At 36.2% G+C, this 23617-nt stretch overlaps 2 protein-coding genes across 2 annotated transcripts in view; one reads left to right on the forward strand and one right to left on the reverse strand.

Moving 5' to 3' along the window:
- Nucleotides 1-23617, forward strand: part of CUNH4orf17 (chromosome unknown C4orf17 homolog) — a 114501-nt gene that overhangs the window by 38292 nt on the left and 52592 nt on the right. The gene's annotated exons all lie outside the window — the stretch shown is intronic.
- Nucleotides 786-22131, reverse strand: Adh7 (alcohol dehydrogenase 7 (class IV), mu or sigma polypeptide). Its single transcript, XM_015484583.2, has 9 exons — nucleotides 22008-22131; nucleotides 13645-13746; nucleotides 12625-12763; nucleotides 11926-12013; nucleotides 11610-11826; nucleotides 6476-6736; nucleotides 4917-5052; nucleotides 3239-3377; nucleotides 786-1198 (listed from the first exon to the last, which is right to left on the reverse strand). The coding sequence occupies exons 1-9, from the start codon at nucleotides 22023-22025 to the stop codon at nucleotides 1174-1176; spliced, it is 1125 nt and encodes a 374-aa protein (XP_015340069.2). The 5' UTR covers nucleotides 22026-22131; the 3' UTR covers nucleotides 786-1173.

Here is a 23617-nt window from a genome sequence, read left to right on the forward strand (position 1 = left end):
GGATAGGTCAGTGTCTTGCTGGCCATATGTGGCTTCTCTTAGAAGCTTCAGGGACATTTCCCTCTCCAATGACCCTCCTCTTTGCAGTTGGCTTCCTGATCTCTAGTGTCCTCTCAATCTCTCTGGCAGATTGGGTGACTCTCTGGAGTTGCAGGGACTTTAGAGAGGTCCTCTCATTCTCTGGACCATGGCTGACTTTAGAGGGCAAGGGCTAAAATGTTGGCTGATTTTTTCCTTGGCCCTTTTATGTCCTTGACTTTGGTCTACAAGTTTTTGGATTTAATTACCCAGAAGACCAGTTTTATCAGTCTTAAAGTGGGAATAACAGGTTATAACTTCAATATCTGTAATTTTACAGTTATCCTTTTCATTTAATTGGGGTCAATATTAGTACTGGAAGCCAGGATTATGTCCTGTCTGTCCTGTAGGTGATGACTTATTGTCACAAATTAGTTCAGGTTGTTCTGTTAGAAGTATTATTTCTGCAAAACATTAACAGGCAACAGTTATAAGGTTTTACAAGGGAAATACAAAACAAACAGTAATGTATCTTTGATGCCTATTTAGCCTCTACAAAAACCCATATATATAGCAAGTCAGTTACATACAAGTTTTACTTGCTTTTAAAACTCTTTTACAGGGGCTGGGGATGTGGCTCAAGCGGTAGCACGCTCGCCTGGCATGCGTGCGGCCCGGGTTCGATCCTCAGCACCACATACAAACAAAGATGTTGTGTCCGCCGGAAACTAAAAAAAATAAATAAGTATTTAAAAAAAAAAAAAACTCTTTTACAAACCATACCTTTTACAATTTACCCAAAACTTTACTTAAGTTTTCTATTATATCCGCTGTTTAACTTTGACATCGAAGTAATCTTTACAACAACAACAGCAACAAAAACCTATCCTTGGAACACAACTTTAAATGAGCTTAATTTTAGCAAATATATGTTTTTTAAAATATAAAATTACAGCTTTGGAAAATCTCCTGGTAACTCCCACATGCTCAGAAACTAAATCTTTATGAAGGTTGTCAACCTTTATAAAGATTCTATGTGAAATCTTCTACTTCTCTTGTATTTTGAGACACATCCATAATCTCAGAGGAGTGATTTGTAAGAAGGAGAGCTCCAGGTCACCATCTTAAAACACAGGGCTCTTGTCACTTAGGATCTCAAAATGTCAGGACAGTTCGAATGCTGAAATGTAAAATGAGAATTTTTAGTGATTTGTTTAAATTTTTTTTAAACAAGAGTAGTTTACACAATTGTCCTTCCTGTTATAGAAAATTCAAGTAAATCCTATTATTGGAAAACCAACTGGGCTTGAGGTCCTTGTCAATTATTTTTCTTTCTGTGCACCTCTGATAAACTCTGATAAAGGTCTGTGAGCTGATTCTGGAAGCATCAGTGTCATTGCAATAAGTTGACTAGAGGATAGGGGCTTTCAGGTCATTGCAATAAGTTGATTAGAGGATAGGGGCTTTCAGGCTGAAGAGAGCACAATTAGGGCTGAGGATGGGAGAATAGGAAGGACAATCCCAGGTGCTTAGACTTCTGGATGTTCAAGACATTGTAAAAGTAGACAAAACTTATTTTCCTACTTTATCCCTAGGACTTAGTTCAAAGACTACAAAAAATGTGTGCTAAATTCTTAGTTATTAAAAGATTAGATGAATTAATAAATGAAAATAGTCTTTGACTCAATAATGAAGGCTTTCAAAGCGGTGCTTAGGCATTTACATTTTGGTGCAACCTAAACTTAGCACCTTAGTGAAGGACTGATGAATATGGGAAAACATAGAAAACAGCAGACCTATTATTAAGCCACTGTGTTAACATGTTCATATGAGCCATGATCAGACTGAGCTAAGGCTACGAAGGTTGGCAGTAAAGAGGGAGCCATGCTGGAGAAGAAATGAGGGGCTGCACCTCAGGGCTTCATAATGGTTTGTTCATGGCAGGAGAAGTAGAAGAGAAGTCAGACATGATGCTATAGCTTCTAGTCTGTGAAAGCAGAATAAGTGACATTATTTTGCTGAAATAAGATATGCTATGAAAGAATTCTTTGGGGGTGAAATTGAGGTGAATGGGACATTCAAGTAGAGGTATGCAGGAAGTAGATGGAAATTAAAGAGTGTGGGCTTACAAATGTAAGTGGGTTATTTTCTTTTTTATTGGTTCTTTTTAGTTATATATAACCACAGAATCCATTTTGATCTAGTTATACAAGCGTGGAATATATCTTATTCTAGGAGTCACTGAATTAGGGTGACATTAGAAGCAAAATTTCTGAAAGCAGGATCTGTTTCTTTGGAAAACAATAGTAATTATTTTTAATAATTTTAGTCAACAATAAAATAAATAATATAATAGAATATGTTAATATGTAATATAATATTGCAATAAACAATATAATAAAAATAAAATAATTTTAATAACAATAGTAATTATTATAATCTGTAAGTTTATCTGAATACAGGTGTATTGGGTACTGATAGTTTTTCTGACAGAGGTCCATGGTTTACTTGTTTAAAAATAATTCACATGTGTGCTCATGATATCATAGTCTTGTAGACTATACCAGATGTAGAAACAAGACACAACATTGAAAAAGCACTTGGGAAAAATTGGTGAAAATTTGGATCTCAAATTAATGTACATTTCCTTTTACTAATGAAATCCAAGTCCTTGGCACATCACAGATGCTCAAAAAATATTTATGAACCCAATGAATGATATCTCACAGAGAGGCTCTTTAGTTGCTGATCCAGCTAATCATAGGCAAATGCACTTGAAATTTGTGTGAATTCTTTGTATTCCACCTTTACTATTTCCCAACCCTCAGAAGCTACAAGAGAAACCACTTTGAGAATACCCACGTTTACCTGGAGCTTGCCAAGCCCTGCCAGAGAAGTTTGGCACATGGTGAACAGAACAAAGGCTTTGCAATGAGTTTGCATCCTGGCACTGCTCTCAGGCTGGATATGTTATTTGTTTGCCTCTCAGGACTTGAGTTTTGTCAACTAAAAACTGGAATAATAATATTTGATCTACAAGGATCCAAAGAAAGCACATTTGAAAAATCACTTTGAAAACTGTAAAGGAAGGGAATTGTGTGGTATTACTTGAATAACCTAACAGCTTTATGATAAAATGAAAGAACCGTGGTGAAATCAATCTGGTGTTAAAAAAAAAAAAAGTTCAGAGAATATTTAGATTAGCATAAAAAATAGATACCTTTTCCCTGAATAGAGCAGTTCAAATCCTTCACTGATGTTTTTAAATGGCAAAACATGGCTTATCAGCTGGTCAAGGTCAAATTTCTTTGCCAGGAAATCAGTCACTAGTTTGGGTACATCGTCTCTGCTTTTCCAACCTGTAAATAAGCACATAATCTTCTCTTTAAACTTCACTAAATGATCTTTTATTATTTTATATTTATGCCTCCTCTCTCCTGCTTTGCTACCTGCCCCCACATTGGAACATTCCCAAAAGCATATAAATGAGGTGTTTTTCTCCCATCTTAAGAATCAAAGGCTAAAACACCTTTCATAATCCCTGTACATCCTCCCAGCCGCCCCATATCTTACTCCCATTGCCAATAAACCACAGAAAGAGCTGTTTCCCACATCCTGTTTCTGGTTCCAGTTCCTTTCATTCTCTCACGAGCCCACTTTGATCAGGCTCTTTTCCCCGGCACACAGGTAAAACAGCTCTGTCAAGGTCATGCTTGGTCTCCACTGTGACACAGTAGTCAGCTCTGAGTCCTGGAGTTAGATGGACTATGAGGTGGATTTGTTGGAGTTGGGGGCTCCCTTCTTCTCCCTCCATTCACTTGGTTTCTAATTGCCATCATAGTTCTCCCACTTCACTAGAAAACAAGAACTCTTCTGAATCCCCCACATTTCACCGACCTCTCACTCTCCTGTGCCCCAGGGCTTGGTTCTCAGACCTTTTATCCTTGCTAACTACATTTACTCCAGCTTCATGGCTTCTAATACATTTGTTTTGAAATTTTTTCCTTAATACTTGTATTTGCATTTTTCAATAAATTATGTACTTCTAATTGAAGAATAATCATTTTTTTCTTTTTATGTTCTTAACAAGTTCTTGAATAGTTATTATTCACTTAAGCTGTATGAGGCTGTATGAGGCTGTATGTAATATTGGAAGTGCAGCCAAAGCACCTGGCAAAATTCTAAACGTAAGACACTGAAAACTGAGACCCCAAGGAGGAGAGGAATAACAGGATTCACTGTGTCACCAACCGAGCGGGGGGCAGCTCTGGTCCTTTCTTCATGGCTTTCTCATTCTGGCATGAATCTGCACTGTCCCTAAAGAATGCAACAATTCCTTTTTGTTTGTTTATTTTGGTTTGGGATTCAGAACTTTTACTGATGTTATTGTGAATTTACTAAATTCTGTTTTTCACACACATTCTGTGTCTTTGGAGAATAAAAAGTTACATCAGAACTAACTATCACATAAGTCATTCCAACAGAGCCACTTGGTGCCTTTTATTCAGGCCTTTGGGGAACTCGACTTGCACATGCTAATATTAAAAATGTGTGGGGCTGGGGATGTGGCTCAAGTGGTAGTGGGCTGGCCTGGCATGCGTGAGGCACTGGGTTCCATCCTCAGCACCACATAAAAATAAATAAAGATATTGTGTTGACCCAAAACAAAAAATAAAACAAAACAAAATTATGCCCACCATTATTAGCCCTAAGTCAAGGAGAGGACTGGATAATCATCTTTTGTGTGTTTTGGTCACAGTTCCATTTTAGATCATTTCATACTCATCCTTAGAAGGAAGATTTGTAAGGACAATGTGATGACATAGCAGGCTTCTCTCACTTGCCAACCAACAGAGGGAAAGCCATCATGCCCTGTCCAGAGGCTCTACTGTCCTCACCTCCAAAGACGCACCCCTTCCATGTGCGCCCAGTGAAGAGCAGCATCGGGTCAAAGCTGAGCATCTTGGCTGATGGAGGAGCACCTACCACCACACTGGTCCCATAGTTCACATGGCAGGATGCCAGGGCATCAACCTGAATGGAGAATGAGGGAGATGGTCTGCTTCTTAGTTCTCTTATAATATTTCATGGGATCAGAAATGACCTATGAACTAACTCTCATCGTTCTGGTAATTAGCTCAGTTTCCAAGTCATGAAATTAAATTAGGCCCACAGGCCTTTCATTTTCTGCTTGCTTTTAAAATTCTCAATGTAACTTAAGTCCTTAATTAAACTCCTACACACATTTTCATTTTGAAGCATAAGGCAGTAATTAATGTGGTCATATCCAGGAAGTTTTTAGTGTACCATAAACTGAAAACGTGGGAAATCCTTGTGATGTTTTCATACTAACATCACCACTTCAGATAAGCCTTAAGAAGTCATTTGCACTTAATGAAATTGAATTAGTCAATTAGTATGGTTTTTTTAAGTTTAATATGAAAATGTGAACAAAGTAAAGTCTCTCTCTCTCTCTCTCTCTCTCTCTCTCTCTCTCTCTGGCAATATCTGAGTCTAGCCTCATATTTTCTGGTCATTTACCAATTCTATTATTTATTAATAGCATGTTGTAGTTCTTGCTAGATTGTAACAATTGTTGGTATTTTTCAGAGACCAATATTTCTCAAAGCACCACCTGCAAATCAGTAGAACCTAATAATATGTCCAGTATTGCATATTGCCTGGTGAACACACCACACCTAGAGTACTATTTGTTGCTATGGAATTTCCTAAGTGTTATTAGAAAAACGATATGGCAATAATAGTAAGTTAAAGGCTACTTATCCCTAAATCACCAAAAGCCTTAAAGAAAATATACTGCATACTCGAAAGTGGCTTAGTTTCATTTTCTAGGCCTTCCTAACCTACCCCAGGTCAGGGATTTCTCATTCCAGAAGCTCTGGATTTCAGATCTAAATGGAGTCTGGTGCTGCTGGCTGCCACAGAGGAGGCATGTTTTAGAATACTGAAGGAAGATATTCTAAAGGTATTTAGACAAAGGAAAACAAAGCTCAGGTGAAAAGAACGAGAAGATGATAGATCATGGATTTGGGGGAAGAGATGGCAGCGTTTAGAACAGTCCCTTTTCCCTGAAGTTTCTCGTATCTCTCTTCAAGAAGTAACCTTGTGATACTTGGATTGTTAAATAAAATTCCAGAGATGGAATCGCCTTTGCCAAGACTCCCACACATACATGGAAGATAACACTTGAAAAATCTATGTTGATGGGTCGATTACCTTGCCCTCAAGTGGCAAGAGAGTGGTATGATGTGATACCTAACTTTGATCAAGTAGAACCACTCTTTGAGATTTTGACTTTTTAGGTAAACCTGCTGTGTGGTTACCTGAGTAACATATATTTCCATAATTGGTTGTTAGTAAAGCTATGGAAAATGGGTTTTAACTTGTGCAAATCTAATGCTTGGTATTTTGTAGCTTCCTGAATCTTGACTCTTACCATGGTTTCAAGATGCCCGATAACTTCAAAAGTGTACTTCACAGTGTCGCCTGTCATTTCCGACAGCACCTCACTGATGGGCTTGGTAAAGTCCTTGGGACTAATACACTCAGTGGCTCCTAAAGCCAAGGCCTTCTCAAATTTGTCTTTGTTAAGGTCAATCCCAATGATCCTGGAGGCACCAGCTGACTTGCAGCCCATGATGACCGACAGACCAACTCCTCCTAAGCCAAAGACAGCACAAGTAGAACCAGGGGTGACCTGTGGGAGAGAAAGCCTCCTGTAAATGTTAAAGGTGAGAGCCGCAAAGTATCCCCAGTATTAAATTCAGAGGATTGCTATGATGTTCTCTAGGACTGGATGAATCATCATGATGATAATGCCACAGAGAGAATAGAAACAATAGAAGGCCTGAGAAAAGGAGAATTTGCCAAAACAAAAACATTGTTCCTTAGATAAATGGAAACCCTTTCTAAATGGTTTCCTCATGCAGCCTTCCCTATGGAAACTTCCTCAGGCTTCTTGGCCTCACCCTCAGCCTCCTGTGCCTCCTCACCCTTACAGCATGATTGACAAACACCAAGCCCTCTATTATCTCTTCTCAAATCATGTTAAATTTGTTTTAAATTCATTATGATTAATATTTTCTGAATAAACATGACTCTGAGTAATTTGTGAATAATTTGGTTTTTCAGTAAAGTCCAACCTCCATGTTGCAATTAGATCTGATCCACATGTAGTTTCAAAAAGGAAATGTAATTAAATCAATTTTGGCATTTTAACCCAATCCTATGCTACTAAAAAAGGTTTCAAGATGGGTGCAGAGGCACTCTACTTACAATCCCAGTGACTTGGGAGGCTGAGGCAGAAGGATCTCAAGTTGCAGGACAGCCTAGGCAACTTAGTGAGACCCTACCTCAAAATAAAAAAAAAAAATTAAATGGGCTGGGAGTATACCTCAGTGGTAGAGCATCCCTGGGTAAAATCTCCAGTACCCACTCCCAGACATAAAAGCTGGATGCAGTAGCACACATCTATAATCCTGTAATCAAAGCAACTCAGAAAACTGAAGACAGAGAATTATAAAGTTGAGACCTGCCTGGGCAACTTAGTGAGAACCTGTCTCAAAATAAAATAAAATAGGGCTGGGAATCTAGCTCAGAGATAGAACAAGCCTGGGTTAAATCCCTAATGCTAAAAAAAAAAAAAAAAAAAAAATGTCCAGTCCAAAGTTATTTTCCTGCCAGAAGAACCCTATTCCAATTTCACATTAAGTAGCCAGGAGGGGGCCTGAACACAAGAGAGCCCATGGAAAGGGTGTGATCTTTATTAGGATAGTTATTTTTTCATTTTCTTAAATGCAAAGGTATATGGGAGAGCTGGGCATGTTTTCAAACCTCCAGGTACTCTGGCTCTGTCCTCCCTTGCAGGAAGTACCTAAAGAAGCAATCCACATGATATATATAAGAATATGCATTGAAATGTCTGTACCTGTAAGCAGAGAGTCCACAGAAAATTGCACAGGTCTGTGCACCCACCTTCCATGATTTTTAATTTTGGCAATGGCATCCTAATGCCTCAGTTCAGCTCTTGAGTTGGAGATTTTGAATCTAGATAATTGTTCTCTCAAGTATCATTCCATCATTGATTCATCTGTTTGCATTACTGTTTGATTCCTGGTGATCAGCATTCTTTTGTTTTTTTTTTTTTTTTTTGGTTGGATAAAAAATTCTATATACTTTTTATTTTTTTCTAGTTAGTTATACATGACAGTAGAATGCACTTTAACACATTATACACAAGTGGAGCACAACTTCTCATTCCTATGGCTGTACATGACAAATAATGGTGCTGCAACGTTCATAAAACAAACTCTCCTCAAGTTCAAGAGTCAAATAGACCACAACACAATAATTATGGGTGATCAGCATTCTTATGCCAGAAACTCAGCTGCACACTCCTTGCTTTTTCTCCCATTTATCAGTTAGTTCTATTGTTTACATTTAAGAGGGAATTTTTGATAGTGGTTGAATTTCAGGCTCTAGAATTAGGTATGAATCTTATGATCTAGCTCTGTCTCTGGGACCTCTTTCGCCTGCCCGGTTGAATCCCTGGAAGCCCTAGGCTATGGAGAGTCTGAGGAATATCTTCCTAACAACTAAAAAATGGAACCACTGAAGACTTCTCCCTGTGTTTAGTTGCTTATTTGTTAAGTGCTAGTTTTTTGATTCTCCTATCATTCTGCCTCTGAGTCTTTTAACGAATCATGGCCCCAATTTCTGTTAACTTCCAGACATTTCCCCTCAAATAGATTGTCCCCCTTTCCTAACCTTTCTTTTCTGAGGAATAGGAACTAAATAATAACATGTATAATGAATTATCTACATTATCAATACTGTGAAAGAAGGCCTTAGTCTGAAGTAATTATAGGTCATTTAAAATGATTTTATTATTTTAAAATATAGTAAGGCTCTACTTTTCACTATTGTTTTATTTCATGGATTTGATCTCTTAGTGTTCCCCAGTTAAAAACACTGAAGTCAAAGGTCTTCAGGACTGGCCCTTGATCAGCTCTTGGAAGAGAACTTTTGAGTCTTTGAAATATTCTGCCTGATAAGAGTGTATAACTGAGACCTTGGGTCAAGACTTACAGTTAATGTTAACAGTGTGATTTATAATCAATTCCTATATTTTGCTTTGGGCTATTAAGCTGACCTTTTTGGGGTGGGCTACGGTATGAGTGCTGAGGTTGGTCACATGGGTGCTGCATATCTACGTGACTGGCTCCCAATAAAGACCCTGCACACAGGTGAGCTTTCCTTGTTGGCAACACATGCATTGTTCCACACCATTACTGGGAGAATTAAGCACTGTCCTTGTAATTCCCTTGGAAGAGATTCTCAGAAGCATGTGGCTGGTTTCACTGGAACTATACCCTATGTCTTTTTCCTTTGCTAATTTTAATCTATACTCTTTCATTGCAATAAATGATGATCAAGAACACAATAACTTGTCTGAATTATTGAAACCTTCTTGTGAATCATTGAAACTGAGGGACATTTGAGGGTCTGCTATTATGCCCTTATAGTGAATTTGGCTTATTTTCATACAGGCAAACACAAAAATTTGGGTTTATTTATGTTATTTGTCTTAAAATACAAGTACCAGAAAAAAAGATCTGAAAATAGCAAATTTCTTGGTAAACAGCATAACTCTGAAGTATTCGTATGGTATCAACATATCAAGTACAATAAGAAAAATTACAAAGAGTGAATTAAAGCTATATTGAGTGTCCCTTCTTTTACATCTATATTGGCAGAAAATTCTTAGTGGAAAATCTGAAGGAGACCTTGGAAAGGAAAGTTCCATCTCCAAGGTTTTGCCTAGAAAATCTAGAGGCAAATGGTAACAAACATGCTACTGGTGTGTATTCATGATAATACTATACATTCTGAACTGCAGACCTGTCTTGAACCCCTGTTAGGAATAAATATGTCTACCTTGACATCTAGATATATTATTTGCCACAAGCCCACTCATCTTTTTGTTCTTCCACAAATTTGGATATTCCTTTCTTTAGTTCATCTATACATCTTTTTCTTCAATTAATGTTTATTAAGCTGTTTCAATGACAAGACTTCTGGCTAAACATTGGAGTAAATAAAGCAGAGTTTGTAGATGTCCTCTAGGGCTTAGAGTTTAATGGAGAAGATTGAAGATACAGTGACAGCTTCAGATTCGGGACACACAATATTAATGAAACAATCACTCTTTCTTGAATAATTAGAAGGGGTTGCTACTTAGATGGAGTAGACGGAGGACAAACAAAAGAACTTCTTTGAGAAAGCAGGTGATCTTTAAACTGAGAGTGATGCTAAGGAGCCAGTCACAAGGACTGAGTGATCAATTATTCCAGACAGTCAAAATAATCTTGTAAAACAATTACTCTGTCTTGTAAATAAAGAATTATCAGAGATGGTCAAGAAGAGCAAGGAAGAAAATAGTATGGAACATGTTACATCTATCCGGTTCAGTTGTGATGATGGGACTGAGTTAAAGAGAATGGTGAGATTTAACATATAACTCATAGGTACAGTCAATGGGACATATAGTTGAACTGGATGTCAGGTAATGGAGAGAGGGAGCAAATATATTTGATGGGCAGGTAGAAGGCAAAATTAAGAACTTAGTTTTGTACATAGTTTGAGATATCTGTGAGATGTCTACATGGTGAAAACAGGGAGTTGGATAAAAAGTTCTGAGGCTCTGAGATGGTTTGAAATATAAATTTGGAATCAACTAATACATTCATAACTTTTAAAGACTTTGGAATTGAATGAGAACACCAGAGTATGGGGATTTATTGAATTTTTAGCAGTATTTTACTCTTTATTAATAATTTGTAATAACAACATAAAAATGACTTATACACCCCTAATTCAGTAATTATCCATTGTTAGAATGATTTTACTCTTTATGAGTATTTTGTAATAGCAACATAAAACTGACTTATGTAGCCCTAATCCAGTATGTCTGGTGTCCTTACAAAATAAGGAAATTTGGATATGAAGACACACATATAGGGAAGATGATGTGAAGAGACACAGGAAGATGATGTTCATCTATCTGCAGGTCAATAGGAAAGGCCTGTATTATATCATCCCCTTGCAGCCCTCAGAAGGAGCCAGCCCTGCCAACATTTTAATTATGGACCCCTGGTTCCAGAACTGTGAGACAATAAATTTTTGTTGTTCAAGCTACCCAGTCTATAGCACTTTGTTATAGCAGCTCTAGCAAACTAATAATCAATACTAATATACTTTAAAAAACAGATTAATTTTAGATGCAAATCTAAATTTTAGAAATTGAACCAAAAGAAGATGCAAAGGAACCAAAAAGTAAATCTAGAAATTTTGTTTCCATTTATTTGGAAATAAAATTCCCAGTCTGTTTCTTCCCCCCCCACCCCAATTGACATGGTATTATATAGAAATAGCCTTGAAAACATGCAACATGTTTTCAGCATCTTTTGCTTGTCTGTTTATTTTCAAATATCTTTAGGATCCCAAGAGAGGAATAAATGAGGTAAGTAAGTAACGAAAAGTGGAAGAAACGAGTTTACGCTGCTTCTTACCTTGCCGGTCTTAATAGCAGCCCCATAGCCAGTGGAAAATCCACAACCAATTAGACAGACTTTCTCAGCAGGAGCTGCAGCATCAATCTTGGCAATGGAAGATTCATCCACCACTGTGTATTCAGTAAATGTACTGGTGTTCATGAAGTGATAGACTGGTTTACCCTTGCACATAAATCTGGTAGTGCCGTCGGCCAGTACTCCACGGCCAGTAATACTATTTGATAAATCAAAAGCACATATTAGCTCATTCAATTAAAAAATTAGCACAGGAAACAACTTACATGACATTAGGATAAGAATGACCGAAACCTACTCGCTCCTGATGCAAAGATTGCCCTCTGGGTTACGGCAAGCATTACATTCTCTACATTGTGGCACAAAGAGAGGGATGACTTTGTCACCTAGAGGAAAAACATAAGGTGTTGTTCATCAATATTAAAATGTGAAATAAAAAAGTGCATCAAGCCCATCCTACATATAACAGTTTCTTAAAAGTATTATAAGTACCATGAAATTTGCATGCTAAAATTTGAGATTTTGCCAAATTTAGCATTACTTAGTCTAATCCATTCTCCTTGTGTCCTTTTGTCTCCCTAAAGTGGGTTAAGACTTTAATTCCTAGTGTGTGCTATTTCTTTTTTTTTTTTTAATTTTTTATTGTGGGTTGTTCAAAACATTACAAATTTCTTGACATATCATATTCCACACTTTGATTCAAGTGGGTTATGAACTCCCACCTTCACCCCATACACAGATTGCAGAATCACATCAGTTACACATCCATTGATTTACAAATTGCCATCCTAGTGTCTGTTGTGCTCCGCTGCCTTTCCCATCCTCCACCCTCCACCCNGTACCATGCTGTTTTTGTTACTATTGCTCTGTAGTATAGTTTGAAGTCTGGTATCGCTATACCACCTGATTCACACTTCCTGCTTAGCATTGTTTTTGCTATTCTGGGTCTTTTATTTGAAGCCTACTTAATGCAAAGTTGGGACTGACATCTGCATACCTGGCTTCACTGTAGTGACTCCTTCTCCAATGCTCTCCACTACTCCAGTTGCTTCATGTCCCACAATTACTGGAAATTTAGAAACAATTGCTCCTTTTTTCACATGGTCATCTGTGCGACAGATTCCTGTGGCCAAAATCTGTGTTAAAAAAAAAAATTACCAACCAGAAAACTGTAAACTGGTCATTTTACAGTTGGTTAATATTAAACTGGCTCTTGAAGAGATTGTAATTGTTTTTTCCAGGTCATTATCTTATTTAATAGTGTTGACTCTTAGAAGATTCTAAGCCAAAAAGCAACCATCAGACAAATTCCTCCTGTTAAGGAATTTGTAATATTACCGACTCTGGCCCTACATTAAATCTTGATGACTTTTCTATAATAAACTGGTACTCTTGTGAGGGAACCAGAATAGAGATATTACCATGTAACTCACATCAGGTGATTTTTATAGTAAGTCCTCCTAGGACTCTCTTAATAAAAAGTAGAGGGAATGGTGTATAAAAAGACAAATGAGGAACAAGATTTTACTGTAACCGCAGTATTCAAATGATGGAAGAGGGTCAGAGAGATCGGCAGCAATGCCTATTCATTCACAGGTGTCCAAACCAAAAGTCAGACTCTGTCTACAGGACTGGGGGAACACCCCAGGAAGCTGTCATTTCCCAGGCACAAATGAGTTCCTCATTTTATGTGAGAATTTACCTCCATACAATTTGACTCCCAGAAGATTTTTAAAGAAATCATTAGTCATGACTACTAATCATTTTTTAATCAATACAAATGAAAACTTTAATAGATCAAATCGATTAGCACTGTTGTTTTATTAATTGGTAATAAAATTTTAATTTCACAGTAGGGCAACAATTACTTTTAACAATATACAAGAACCAGTGGGAGAATTAAGACTGAAAACTTGGCAAACATCTCTCTATTTAATACTCTAATCTCCCAACAATAATTTTCTCAATATAAGTGTGATAAAATTACAGGCTTATATGGTCTGAGGTTCTTTCTTACCTTAATGCGAACTTCTTTAGCCTTTGGTGGGGCAACTTCTATTTCCTCAATGGAGAAGGGTTGATTCAGTTCCCATAGCACAGCAGCTTTGCACTTAATAACCTAAAAAATTGGCGAATGTTATAATCCTTCCTAATTATGTTTTTATAAACACAGATTCCCTAAATTTTATATATGTGTGTGTGCGCGCGTGCACGTGTGTGTGTGTGTGTATACACACGCAGAAGATTGAATGCAATATTCTAATTTGCTCAGATGTTTTTCATCAAACGCCAGAATTTTAAGCCTTATAGATTATTTGTGGATATCTTTATTTATGGTATGGGAAATGCAGCCCAGAAAGATAAAATGATCGTTGATCCATTGTCACATAGCACATGAGGTACAGGGTTGGACTAGATCTGAGGTGCACTTCTTCCAACCCATTTTTTTTTACATAATATTCCAATAAACAGGTTTCTTTTGTTACAATTGTAAATGCACTAATTAATAAAACTGTTGTCAATGCATTCTTTATTCACAAAAAGCAAATCAATAAAATAAAATGCTGCAGATTTATCCACAAGATTTTAAGCCAGTGTTTAATTGCTGCATATAATCACATCGCAATGGTGAAGAAGCTAGAGAATCAACATATAAGAGGTAAAGGGAACTGTGAACATCAGGAAGTACAGGCACTGTGACTACATTCCTGGATGATGTCATCTGAGTCCTTGTAAACTTTTTTGTACCAGGCTGAGATTTCACTAGTAGGTCTTAATCTTTAGGCAAGTTAGAGATTCTCATCTTGAGAAGTGGGAAATACTCAGTGATTGGCCTTCAGTTAGTTAACTGGTTTTGCTAGAGTTATCCAATTAAATGGTTTATCAATATTATCAAATTTTTATGAGAGAGAGAGGAAAAAAAAGAGAGTCTCCCATCTTCTCACAAATTTGTCTAGGATGCCTATAAAATATTTAATTACACATCAGCCTTCCTATGTAATGATTCCTGTCCTTCTTAATGATGATTGGTATGATGATGAAGGGTCACAAATTCTTAAGAAACTTAATGAAATAATTAGACCTAAGCGATTTGTTGCAGCATTAATTTTAGGAATTACAGCATTAATAGGAATTATTGCTACTTTAGCTTTATCTACTACAGATTTAGTTAAAGAAATTCATACTTCTCATCATGTTAATAATTTATCTCATAATGTTTCATTAGCATCAGCTATTCAAGAAAAAATAGATAAGAAATTGGAGACCCAAATTAATGCCTTAGAGGAAGCTTTATTATATGTAGGAAACCAGATTCAAAATATAAAAACTCAAATGACAACCAAATGTCATGCTAATTTCAAATGGATCTGTGTTACTCCCTTAAAATATAAGCAAACTAAATATGGATGGAATCAAGTACAAACTCATTTATTAGGGATTTGGAATAAAACTGAAATAGGCCCCAATATACAAGATTTACAATAACAAGTAAAAGATATAAGTAAGGCTTATTTATCTACTGACTCTACAGCTGATTTTGCTGCAGATTTATACAATAATGTACAAAAAAAAACTATTTCCAATAGTACTTGGTGGTCATATATGATTAATATTGGTTTTGGCTTTTTATTCATTGTTCTTATTTGTCTCATTCTTCCAGTCCTCTTCAGACTTGTCTGGAAGTCAATCAAAAGCATCTCCGTCCAAGTCGAACACCTCAAATTAAAAAATAAAAATGGGGGAAATGCTGTGCCCCTCCCCTAACTCAGGCAAAGGCAAGGCCCTACTGAGGTGGATGGTGCAAGGCGTCCATCCTCTGGAGGGGCGCAGTATGTTTCTGGGAATGGGCTGGTTTGTTTTTGTACTCCTTTAATAAGTATAGTTGTGACTTCTCATATGACCATTAAGTATGAAGGAAAAAACATGACTTTCCCAATTAATGCAACTACTTCTAAAGAATGGATCTGCTTGCTCTAAATGCAATGATTCAGCTGTGGAACGTAAATTGTTAATGTCTAATGAAAAACTCCCTGTATTCCTGTCAAGGAAGTTTTTGAGAAATTAAATTAAAATCTAGAGAAGAAGAATTAATGTTAAGAAGACAGATTAGTGCTTAGTACTGGGCAACTTGTTCTTGTTCCTGTGCACAATAGTTTGTTGCTCTTACACTTGTTTGATTAAAATTAGTAGCCTCTCTTTTCAAGTTAACCACTTACCATAACCGTGGTGCCGAATCTAGTCAGTCAGTCAAGAAAGAATAGTCAAGGTATCGGCCAATAGTCTGGGACATTTCTAACTATTATTAAAAGCTAACTAAGCAGAAGCAGCTCAAAGCAAAACGCGAACTGAAAGTAAAAATGCTTGCTTATGCATAAGCCAAGATACATTCTTCTTATGTAATTGTAGCTACGTAATATTTTGTTTCTTTGAATTTTTTGAATGATTCCTGTTTTGTAACCACAAATTACTGTGAGCCTGCCAAAATGAAAAGTATATATGATCAACTTTACAAGTAAAAGATTGGGATTCAGCACCTTCACTTTTTATCTGTGTTGTTTCTCCACCGCCTTTCGCCGCATGCCTTTTGCAACACCATCCATTTTTCTCCTGAGACCCCCTGCCCTAGCTGGATTCCCACAGTTCTGATGCAAAATGAGTTATCTCATATTTTGTTATTTGACCTGTACATATTTTGTACAGGTCAAATAACACTCCTAGAGTATTCCTTAGGTAGGCAAATGGTGCTTTTGAAAAGAGATTAATTGTAAGAAATTATAGGCTGGGGACAGATGGGTAACTGAAAGCCATCAATGTTTCAATTTAATATTCACCCTCTGCCTTGCTAAGGAAACTGTTAAGAGTCACAGTGTGGTTTGTGCCAACATTGAATTTAGAAGCCGCACACAACATTATCAAACTGAGTCCAGATGGATTCTTAGTTAAGATTTATTTTTAAAATCAAATTTTTTATCAATCAGTGAAGAAGTAAACATTAATAATAAAGAACGTGGAGGAATTTTTATGTTTAAGAATGACAGGAAATGATCCTATATTTAGAAGGCCCAGAAAACTTCTAGAACTCATAAATGAATTCTGGGCAGTAGCAGGATACAAAACTAACACCCATAAATCAAATGCATCCCTATACACCAATGATAAATCAGCTCAAAGAGAAATCAGGAAACCCATTCCATTCAAAATAGCCTCAAAAATAAAACAAACAAAACTTGGGAATCAATCTAACAAAAAGAGGTGAAAGATATCCACAATGAAAACTACAGAACACTAACAGAGAAATTGAAGAAGACCTTAGAAAAATGTAACAATCTCCCATGTACTTGGATAAGCAGAATTAATATTGTCAGTGGCCATACTACCAAAAGCACTATACAGATTCAATGCAATTCCCATCAAAATTCCAGTGACATTCTTCATAGAAATAGAAAAGGTAGACATGAAATTTATTTGGAAAAATAAGAGGCCTATAACACACAAAGCAATCCTTAGTGAGAAACACTAAGACTCACAATACCAGATCTCAAAATATACTACAGAGATATAGCAACAAAAACAGCATGGTATTGGCATCAAAACAGGCATGAATAGAATAGAAGACATAGAGACAAACTCACACAAATACAGTTATCTCATACTAGACAAAGGCACCATAAACATACATTGGAGAAAAGATAGCCTCTTCAATAAATGATTCTGGGAAAACTGGAAATCCATATGTACCAGAATGAAATTTAACCCCTATCTCTCACCCTGCACACAACTCAATTCAAAATGAGTCAAAGACTTAGTCATTAGACCAGAAACCCTGCATCTATGAGAAGAAAATGTAGGCCCAACTCTCCATCATGTCATCTGAGGAAAGACTTCCTCAACAAGACTCCTAAAGCACAAGAAGTAAAATCAAGAATCAATAAATGGGGGGCTGGGGATGTGGCTCAAGCGGTAGTGCGCTCGCCTGGCATGCGTGTGGTCTGGGTTCAATCCTCAGCACCACATACAAACAAAGATGTTGTGTCTGCCGAAAACTAAAAAATAAATAAATATTTAAAAATTCTCTCTCTCTCTCTCTCTCTCTCTCTCTTAAAAAAAAAGAATCAATAAATGGGATGGTATCAAACTAAAAAAAACTTCCTCACAGCAAAGAAAACAATCAAGAGCATAAAGAGAGAGCCTACAGATGGGGGGAAAATCTTTACCACCTGTATTTCAGAAACAGCATTAATCTCCAGGATATATGAAGAACTCAAAAAAACTTAACACCAAAAAAAAAAAAAAAAAAAGAAATAACCCAATCAATAAATGGGAAAAAGAATTGAACAGACACTTCACAGAAGAAAAAATATGAATGGCCAAAAAAAATATGAAAAAATATTCAACATCTCTAGCAATCAGAGAAATGCAAATTAAAACTACACTGACATTTCATCTCATTCCAGTCAGAATGGCAATTATCAAGAATACAAGTAACAAATGTTGACAAGGATGTGGGGAAAATGTACACTCATACATTGTTGGCGGAACTACAAATTAGTGCAACCACTCTGCAAAGCAGTATGAAGATTCCTCAAAAAACTAGGAATAGATCCATCATTTGACTCAGTTATCCCACTCCTCAGTATATATCCAAATGCCTTAAAATCAGCATACTATAGATTTTCCCCATATCAATGTTTATAGCAGCATGATTCACCCTTGCTAAGCTATAGAACCAGCCTAGGTGCCCTTCAACAGATGAATGGATAAAGAACTTGTGGTATACATACACAATTAATACTCATCCATAAAAAAGAATGGCTTTATGCCATTTTCTGGTAAATGGATGGATCTGAAGACTATCATGATCAACGAAATAAGCCAATCCCCAAAAAACAAAAGCAAATGTTCTCTTTGATATGTGGATGCTAAGCCACAACAAAGGATGCAGGGTGAGGGAGAATAGAAGTTCAGTGGATTAGACAAGAGGGAATGAAGGGAAGGGAGGGGTTAGGAATAGGAAAGACAGTGGAATGAATCTGACTTGACTTTTTTACGTACATGTATGAATACACCACAGTGAATCTCAACAGCATGTATATCCACAAGAGTGGGATCCTAATTAGAATAAGATATAGTCCATACTAATATAAATAAATCAAAATAGATCCTACTGTCATGTATAACTAAAAAGAACAAACAAAAATTAAAAAATAAAAAGCTTTGTTAAGAAAAAGAAAATATAATGGGGAAAAATCATAAAGGAAACAGCAACTCCTCAGGAAAAAAAATTTGTGTGTTGAAAAACAGTAAGTAAACTTTCCAAATTGAAAACAAGTAAGCCTAGAAGAATCCTTAAAGCAAAATGACAAGTTACCTTGCTTTACACCCACAATGTTTAATCAAATTTTTAAAGAAAGCATGAAGACCACTAGTCTTCCCATTCCTGGCCTCCCTCCTATACACGAACTCCAGGAGATCCAGGTAAAGGACTTAAGGAGGAAAACACAACAAGTTAATGTATAGTGAAGTGTTGCTTTCCTCAGTCATAAAAGTATGTTTTTTAAATAAAAATAATGAGATCCATTTCTCTGCACACCAAAACATTAATGATGTTTTACTTAATGAGAATATACAACTTTGCAATAAGGATGATAAAAGTTAACCTCATTTATGCCCACCCCTCTGGAAGGTAATTTACAGTGTATGTCAAGATACTGATGAATGTCTTGACACTTTTCCCACATAATTTGATTTTTAAAATCTACCTTAAGGAAGTGCTAAATGCCCCCAAACCTTAATACATAGTTGAGGTCATCATAGCACCATTTATAAAGAGAAATCTGTAAACAAAAATAGAACATGAAATTAATTATAGTAAATCTAGAAATCAGTCTTACATGTTTCAAAAATGTTTATGTTACTTTTAATAAATTGGAAAAATACTAATGTTAAGTTGGAAAATAGGATAAAAATACTTATATGCTGTGTGAGTTCAGCCACATAAAACATGGACAGAAAAATATATGAGGGAATCAAAGCAAAAACAAAATAAATGGTAGTCTGTGGATGTAAGATTATGCTTTATTTTTTACCCTTATATTTTCTAATTATCCAAATTTTCTAGAAAAATCTTGGTATAGGCTAAATTGTGTTTCCTCAAAATTAGTATGTAGAACCCCCAATCCTCAGTACCTGGGAATATGACAAACTACCGCAGACTGGGTGGTTACCTATTTGGAGATAGGGTCTTTCAAGATGTAATTAAGTTAAAACGAGGTCATGAGGTTAACTCAAATCCAATAGGATGGTGGCTTTATAAGAAGAGATGACACAAAGGAAGACCATATGAAGACAGCAAGAAGAGGTCCATCTACAAGTTAAGGAGAAAGGCCTCAGAAGAAACCAAGCTCATTGACACTAGTCTTCAAAATTTGAGTTTCCAGATTTATGAGAAAACAAATTTCTGCTGCTTAAGCCATCCAGTCTGTGGTATTTGGATTTTCCAGCCTTAGTGAACTCAGACAATTATCTTTCACTTTTTATAAAATAAAAATAACTTAAATATAAAAAGGAAATAACAGTAATCCTCAATATAAAAAAGAACCTTTTCTTTCATGATCAATACTGAAATCCTAAAGTAACTTGAAAAATATGTAACCTTCTGCAAATCAGACTATTGCATGGGTATCACCATATCAAAATTATATAGCTATTATGCCACATGTATTATACACTGTATTATTAACTAAAATTAGAAAGTGCTGCTTGGAGGGCACTGAGTTCTCTATCATTGGAAATGTTCTGACAGCGGCTAGATGCCCACTTTATAGAGATAGCAGAGCTGGTTCTTGAGCATTTATTGGTTGAATGGAGTTGCAAATTTTTTTTTTTTAAGATTCCTTTCAACCATAAGATTCATTGATTTCTATGGGTAAAGTGTCTAGCTTCTGTAATGAAAAATTAATTCTTCAAGTTACTAGTTTTGCTGGATTTCTGACCCAAACTAGAATCAATCTCTCTCTCTCTCTCTCTCTCTCTCTCTCTCTCTCTCTTTCTCTCTCTTCCTCCCTCCCTCCCTCTTCCAGTTCTGTTCAATTCTGGGAAAAATTATTTCAAATTCTAACATCATAGGGCCTCCTACCTTATCACATTATCCAGACCTCAAATGCCATCTTTATTTTTCCAAAACCTTAAGTTTGGCTAAATGAAAAGTTGTTTAAATAAGAATAAAACAACTAAAGGCACATGACACTTTGGGAAATTGTGTACCCATTTAAAGCAAGAAACTATACAGATGTACTTGCAAAAGATAAATAAAATGTTAAAGTTATTTCTGAAGTTACTATCAACTCTGGCTGTTAGTTTTTAAAAAGGATACTACTTACTCTACAATGTAGTCTTATTTACAAAGAATTTTTTATGCTTATGTTTTGATAGAAAATACGTTCTTTTTTGTGGTTTTGTATCTTTTTCATTTTCTCATAAATTCTACATATTTATTTTCTTTTTAAATTTTTTTATTTGTTTTAATTAGTTATACATGACACTTTGATATATCATACATAGATGGGGTATAATTTCTCATTTTTCTGATGGTACATGTTGTAGAATCACATTGCTCATACAGTCATATATATACATAAGGTAATAATGTCTGTTTCATTCTACTGCCCTTCCTATCCCCATATCCCCTCCTCTAATTTCACTCCCCTCTACCTATCTAAAGTAATTCTATTCTTCCCTAGTGCCCCCACCCACCCACCCCCTTGTGAATTAGCATCTGCATATCAGAGAAAACATTTGGCCTTTGGTTTTTTGGGATTTGCTTATTTTGCTTTGAAATTATGGCATTTGCCGGTAAATGGATAGAGTTGGAGAATATCTTTCTAAGAGAATATACATTCTTAAGAAACCTTAAAAGCATGATACGTTTGTTGTTCACTTTGCATTCCATTGATTTGGCATTTTTCACTGTCAATAGCAGGACGTTTTTCTAACAGTTCCCAAGAAGGAGATGCACATCTTCTATTGAACTACTGAGGTGAACGCAGTTAAAGTCTATTCAAATTCTCCTCATAGAAATATTTTACTTAACAGAGGAAATGTCCAGTTATTCTGAGTTAAATTATGAATAAAGTCAGTATTCTATTTTCCTCTGTGTTTTACCGGAAAGCCTTCCACATGTGTTTTAAAATTAACCTCGATTTTATTGACACTGTCTGTAACAGTTTACCTAGGATTTCCCCCAGTATGCCTACTCAAGAGGCACGTCATTCCTCAAGAAATATCCCCAAATGTTTAATTAGTTTACTGGATTCGAAAGTTCTAAAAGCCAAGCCCACACCATTAGCCCACCATAATGAGATACAGGAACATTTTTCTTACTTTTCCAGCAGTGCTCATCCTTTCTCTTGGCTCTGTTTCTGTAAACAGGGACTTTTTCTGACTGACGCTCAGTTCATTCTGCTGCAAATGATAGCATCTTCTGCCTTCAAATAAATAGTACCCAAAGTTCTGCCTTCAGCAATATGATTCACACTCTTCAAAACTTTCCAACATCCCAGGAGCCCCACCCTTTTGCAGATTGAGTTGTGAAAAGAAAGACAGTTAACTCTTATGATCAAACCCAAATCAGGGATCTAACAAAGACAGGACAATCAAACCTACTGAAAAGGGCTGATGGCATGTTATCCTTCTTATTTTCGAGGATATAAAAGAAAGTCAGAGGTAGTAAGAGGAGGGGAGGAGTGGAAAGGGGAATGATATTGACCAAATTGTATTATTATATTATGTGCATGTACAAATATGTAACAACAAATCCCATCATTATGTACAACTAAAATGCACCAATAAAAAAGGTGAAAGAAAAAAAGAAGCAAATCAGGTTAGTTCAATTCAACATAATTCATTTTTTAAAAAAATGTGCTTCTATGTGCAAGCTGTTCTGCAGGGCATTGCTGATTTTAGGGGCATGTGTACACTCATATTTATACTCTACCTCATTTTTACAAAGATTTGTAGTTTATGGGATATGTAAAATTAAGTAGAAATGAAAATAGGACTAGGAAATTTTTTTAAAATGATTGGGAAAGAGGAGTTGGGAGTATACAGAATATAGATATGGATGATCAGGGTTTCCAGGTATCTTGGAGAAAGAAAGTTAAGTAAAACTCATTGTCCCTGCAAATAAGCTTTCATTAGACTCCAAATCACATGGTTCACAGGGTTGTCTCAAGTGGTTGTGTAGTGTATGCATGCACATGGGTAACCACTGTAGGAGCTGAAAAGAAATGAAAATCCACCTGCACATAAGCCCTTGACTTCAAAGGGCTTCCATTTACTTGGGATAGTGCTTAGCTCTCCTGAAGTCATGGTTTCACCGTGACAGGCTACTATTTCCTAATATAAAATGCAATGATACCAGAACCTCCTGAATCTACTAGCAGTTTTCATAGAACAGTACCCAAGATAGATCTTATTTTTTGCAGTGTTTGATGGTCACACTGGTACACCAAAACCAAACACTCTACACAAAGGAGATTTTAGTCCTGTGGAATGATCCAATGAAGCAGTTTTTTCTAAATCTTCAGAAAAAGCTATTTAGATTATGACCTCAGAACACTGACTCAGCTGAGAAGTAATGCGCGAAAGTTTTTTTTTTTTTCAGATAACATGCATGAAAAAAACTTTCTTTTTGAAAAATGGGTATAAACTGTGCCACAGATCTCTCAACTAAACATAGTAAATGTTGTAGGTCTGATTTAAAATATATGTGGTTAGTAATTCTAATTCATTAGCTAACTTCAATCCAGCAGGTAAAAGCACTGCCAGTTGATCAGGCCTGTGTGTAAGTACCATTGTTTTCACCGTAAGTGCTGACGAAACCCATCATGTCTTTTAGTTATTGCCAGAAAACAATGAAGCAAGTAGGAACAAGGGTGGGCATTTTGAGTCTCATCCTTCAAACTAATCTTGATCTCAGCAACAAAATCTGT

This window comes from Marmota marmota, unplaced genomic scaffold (genome assembly GCF_001458135.2).
Source record: "Marmota marmota marmota unplaced genomic scaffold, marMar, whole genome shotgun sequence".
Classification (NCBI taxonomy): domain Eukaryota; kingdom Metazoa; phylum Chordata; class Mammalia; order Rodentia; family Sciuridae; genus Marmota; species Marmota marmota.

Excerpts from the sequence above, each read along its gene's own strand:
- Adh7 (XM_015484583.2), bottom strand. Across the intron at positions 6,737-11,609 it reads CTGCTATTAAGACCGGCAAG|GTCACCCCTGGTTCTACTTG; the intron begins GTAAGAAGCAGC and ends TCTCTCCCACAG. Across the intron at positions 5,053-6,475 it reads TCGGGCATCTTGAAACCATG|GTTGATGCCCTGGCATCCTG; the intron begins GTAAGAGTCAAG and ends TTCTCCATTCAG.